The sequence below is a fragment of the Camellia sinensis genome, chromosome 4, assembly GCF_055761805.1.
Source record: "Camellia sinensis isolate YWXY chromosome 4, ASM5576180v1, whole genome shotgun sequence".
Lineage (NCBI taxonomy): Eukaryota > Viridiplantae > Streptophyta > Magnoliopsida > Ericales > Theaceae > Camellia > Camellia sinensis.
In genome coordinates, this window is record NC_138964.1 from 165326799 (window position 1) to 165332204 (window position 5406).

The following is a 5406-nucleotide window of genomic DNA, read 5'->3' on the forward strand; positions in this document are numbered from 1 at the left end:
ATGCTATTACTTAATAAACAATTGAAAAAAGGATAAAATAGTTTTTTGAGCATTTATAAATTATTTTTTTAGTGTTATTAATTTAAATTTATATATTAAATAAAAAATATAAATTATAAATTCAATTCAATTAAAAATAATAAATTAAAAATTATGACCTTATAAATTAAATTTTTTTAGTGTAGTTAAAAAATTAAATTTATATATTAAATAAAAAATATAAATTATAAATTTAATTTAATTAAAAATAATAAATTAAAAATTATGACCTTATAAATTAAAAATTTTTAGTGTTGTTAAATTATAAATTATAGATTACAAATTTAAAATTATGTATTAAATATAAATTATAAATTACTAAGGTAAAATAGTCTTTTAAACATTTATCATTATTCAGTCCAACCAACCAAACATTGAATTTATTAAAAATAATTCAAATCAGATATCTAATTTCATGACTAAACAAATATAGAATACAAATTCAATCCAATCAAATAATAATATATCCTAAAATTAATAATCTGATAAATTATTATCTCTTTTATCCAGGCTGTCCAAAAAAGACACCGAAGTTGACTAGAGCCGATCCTAACCTTTGATAGAAAAAGCATATTTTAGGAGTGAAAATTTTCTTACGTTAGGAATGGATTGTTGTGTGAAAACACGTGGCCCTATAAATTCTCTGTCCCTTGTCTCTTCCTTGAAACCATCAGACATCGTTTCGTCTCTCACACCCTCTCTCTCTCTCTCATTTCATAGCGTTGTGCGTCGCAAATTTATGTCTCAGAGGCCTTGCGTTCCACACTTTTCTACCATTGCCTTTGGCCGCCTCCATTATTCTCATCTCCTGCTCTCTACTGAGATCAACCCCAATTCCAACTGCTCTGCTCATTACACACGCAATATAAAAACACCCACAAATATAAAACATCCATAAACCAAAAAAAAACCCAAATAATCCCTCCCTCCCTCCCTCGCCTTCAACCACATTCCAAAATTTCTCTTTCTTTTCTCCTTCACCAAACAATTCAATTTCCTTGGCTTGGGACTCTCAAATTTTCCGAGAAAATCTCAAATGGGTGTTAAAGGTTTTGTCGAAGGAGGCATAGCCTCGATCGTTGCAGGGTGTGCAACCCACCCGCTTGACCTAATCAAGGTTCGCATGCAACTACAGGGTGAGACCCACGCTCCAAACCCGAACCCGTCATTGCAATCTCTCCGACCCGCTCTCGCCTTCCACCCACCGACCACGATCCATGCCCCTAGTACGCCGCCGCCACCGGTACCTCGGGTGGGCCTTATTAAGGTGGGGCTCCGGATCGTGCAGCAAGACGGCGGCGCCGCCCTCTTCTCCGGCGTCTCCGCCACCGTCCTCCGCCAGACCCTCTACTCCACCACCCGGATGGGCCTCTACGACATGATGAAGCAAAAATGGAGCGATCCAAATGGTGGTAACATGCCCCTCGTGCGCAAGATAGCGGCAGGGCTGATCGCCGGCGGGATAGGAGCCGGCGTCGGAAACCCGGCCGACGTCGCCATGGTCCGTATGCAAGCCGACGGTCGGCTCCCCCTTGCTCAGCGCCGCAATTACAAGAGCGTGGTCGACGCCATTTCGCAAATGGCCAAGAACGAGGGAATTACGAGCCTGTGGCGCGGATCATCGCTTACGGTGAACCGTGCAATGCTGGTGACAGCGTCACAGCTCGCATCATACGATCAGATTAAGGAGACTATATTGGAAAAGGGTGTGATGAAGGATGGGATTTGGACCCACGTCACGGCCAGCTTCGCGGCGGGGTTCGTGGCTGCAGTGGCATCGAATCCGGTGGATGTGATAAAGACTAGGGTGATGAACATGAAGGTTGAGCCAGGGATGGTCCCACCGTACACTGGTGCCCTTGATTGTGCCTTGAAGACAATTCGAGCAGAAGGCCCCACTGCTCTCTATAAGGGCTTCATCCCTACAATCTCAAGGCAGGGACCTTTTACTGTTATCCTCTTTGTCACTCTTGAACAGGTCCGCAAGCTGCTCAAGGATTTCTAGTTTCAAAAAAAAATTATATAGTTTCCTTGTGATTGTTGTGTAGTTTCGTTTAAAATGTTTTTAGTCTTCCCATATTGGGAATGAAGCAAGTATATTATTTGGGGTTGCGTGAAATATCAATTTGTTAAAATCATAATGTTTCACACCAATTTCATTGCTAATTGCGTAATAATTTGATTCGTCATTTGAAATTTATAATTTATTTTTAAAATCGTCCAACTTCACTATGTTAATATATATATTTACGTCTAATGAAATGTTAAACTAAAAATTAGTGTGAGAGAGATTAAAAATATGAAATTTATTATAAATTATTGTTATATATTATACAAATACTTAATAATTGTTTAAGATTATTTTTCAATCAACTAGCAAATTAAAGCAGCCTAAACTGCCCAAACCGTTTGATTATTTGTCAATCCGCCATTCACAATTTGGTTTATAACTTTACCCACAAACCATATTGCACTGCACCACGCACACTCTTAATATTATGTCAATTTCTTTTTGGACACTCAATTTATAAATCCAAATTATAATTTTGTTAGGTGAGAGGTCTAGGCGCTATATTAGTTTGTCCAAAAAGACAAGCTCAACTAAAATGATCAAAATACCCTTCATATATCTATATCATATTAGTAGTCCCAAAACCCTAACAATCACACTCCTCTCTCTCCCCTTCTACCTACTCTCTATGAGACTGTCTCTCCTCTCTCCCCTTCAACCGTCGACTGCACCACTGTCGTCGACACCACCACCACTCCTCTCTCTCTCTCTCTCTCATTTACTTTCGTCTACTACTGTGATAACCCAACCTGTACTGTGCTTAATTATGCATGTGATTGTGTGTTTGATATGAATTTGCAACTTTAAGTATGTGAATTATGTGAATTTGGAATAACATATGTTAAATGTAAGAATATCTATTGCAATTACAACTTTGAACTAAAATTGAAAGCCTTAGAGGTGCAATAAACAAAAATCAACTTCATATCTGTGATTAGCATATTTTTTGTGCCTACAGTGAAATTTTGAAAAATTACAATTCGTAATGTTTTAATTGGCCTAATTTATATATCCCTAGCTCTTGTATTCATCATTTTTGGTTTAGAGCTCTAGAGAATGAGTTAGAGAGGAACAAGAAAAACTAGGGATTTGGAAGAAATTCAAGGGACTAACCCTAGATTTGTGCTAAGGTATGATAATCTACTTGAAATCTTTGTATATATCTCATCTTTTGTTTGAAGTCAAGAAGAAATTAGGAATTATGAGTTAGGATTTGAGATATGTAATGGTTAAAGCTAAATGTATGAAATTGAATCTTAATCTCTCATCTTTGTTTGATTTGAGTTCATTCTTGTGATTAATCCATGAAATAAACTCTAGATGGTTCATACAAACAAGATTTGTTGGAAGATTCACCATGTTTGTATGTATATTGAGCTTGTGTATGTAATTTATGAATACATGAAAAATATGAGACCATGAATCAAAAGTTGAAGCAAGATTGATATGTTTGAAGTGAAATTACACTTATATCATGCTAGTATATCATGTTTTTGAGGCAATTTTGCATGAATTTGGGCTTGTAATGGAGTTTGGTCACTTGGGGTTTGGAGCATGTTCAGACTGTTTGGTTTTTGCCTAGATCGCTCGTGCGGCCATGGGCTCTGCACGAGCAGAACATGACCAAGATTTGTGATTTCGGTTCTGTGCACTCGAGTGGCTTACATTTCCGCACGAGCGGGGCCATACCGCTCGAGCGGTTGGATCGGCCGCACATGAGGCCAGGCAGGGGAGAAAATCGTGCTTTCTAGGGGTGTACATGGTCCGAATTGGTTCAATTATGAGAAAATCCAAGAACCAAACTGATCCTAACGGTTCTGTGATTTTGAGAACCAGACTAAACCATTACACTTGTAAAACCGGACTAGAACCAAACCGAAATAACAGTTCGGTTGCGGTTTGGTTCACAGTTTCAAAAATTTCTATTTACAAGAATAAATTGTTAATATTAGCAAAATAATTAATCAAACTAATTACATTTAACTTATGATAAAACTTATATATATATATTTATATATCTTTTAAAATTCGGTTCGGTTCGGTTCGAACCATGATTTTTTCATAAAATCCATTTACCGAACCGTTTTTACGATTCTCAATATTTCTTGAACCGAAACTGAACTGGTTCTTAATAGAACCGAACCGAACCGAACCGTACGGTTCGGTCTGGATTACCAATTTGAATGAATTTTTGAACAGCCCTAGTGCTTTCTTGTGTTGATACTCCCGACCTTCTGAACGCCTTCCCAACCTTGTTTAAACCCTTTTGGGAGTGAAATGATGATTAGAAACTCATTTAAAAAGATTGTGAACTATGAAAGAAAAGTATGCAAATTGAAACAAATGATTTACCAAATGTGTGTAGGTCATATGCCGAAGGAAACACCACAAGATCAAACACACTGTGAGTAATAATATTGTGCATATATGTTCTTAACTGTGTACCTTGAGCCATGTATGGTGAATTGTGCCGGCATTGTGCTTTGATCGAAATGAATGAACTACATAATGTTATTTGACATGTGCAATGTAGACCAAAGGTCGTTTTGTTTCTATTTATGCTATGATATGTTTTGGCCCGAGACCGTTCTGTGGGCCTGAGGCCGTTCTGTATAATATGTAGACCGAGGTCGTTCTGTTAATGACATGGTAAGATGTGATTGGACCTGAGGTTGTTCTGAATAGTTGTTAACATGTGGGCCTGAAGCCGTTCTATTCATATGTAATGGGCCCAAGGTTGTTCTGTTTATGTAATGGGCCCAAGGCCGTTTTGTTTATATAATGGGCCCGAGGCCGTTTTGTTTATATAATGGGCCCAAGGCCATTCCGTGTTATATTAGGCCCAAGGCCATTCTGTATTATGATTATGGATATTGTGAGAACCTTATGATCATCTATTTACACTGTTTTACTGTATTATTACTCATTGAGCTTCGCTCACCCAATATTATATATGCACACGTTGATGATCCGCAGCATGGAGCCCACTCTTAGAGTCAGCTTCATGAGCTATTTTTGTGAACCTGTCGAGTCATGCCTTCGAGATGGAGTTTTGCCTTTGACTCCCATTATGCTTTGACTCTATTTTGTTTTTTCTATTTTGGTCCTCAGATTTATAAACGATATGTATAAAATTTCCTATGGTACTTATATATTTTTTTTTGCATAGGCATGTAAATGATGTGAATGTGTTATGGTACAAGCTTTATAATTTTGCTCATATTGGCACAACTCAATGGATTTCTTCATTTGTCGTTTGCTTTCGTTTGTGGCCCCATTACTATAATTACTCTGTA

The 5406-nt window shown here is 37.4% G+C and overlaps 1 protein-coding gene across 1 annotated transcript; it reads left to right on the top strand.

The window, feature by feature from the left end:
* Positions 1-642: 642 nt before the first annotated feature.
* On the top strand, positions 643-2174 carry LOC114268496 (mitochondrial uncoupling protein 5). Its single transcript, XM_028209680.2, has one exon. The coding sequence runs from the start codon at positions 1076-1078 to the stop codon at positions 2042-2044; it is 969 nt and encodes a 322-aa protein (XP_028065481.2). The 5' UTR covers positions 643-1075; the 3' UTR covers positions 2045-2174.
* Positions 2175-5406: the final 3232 nt, after the last annotated feature.

Excerpts from the sequence above, each read along its gene's own strand:
- LOC114268496 (XM_028209680.2), top strand. The coding sequence starts at position 1,076 with ATGGGTGTTAAAGGTTTTGTCGAAGGAGGCATAGCCTCGATCGTTGCA.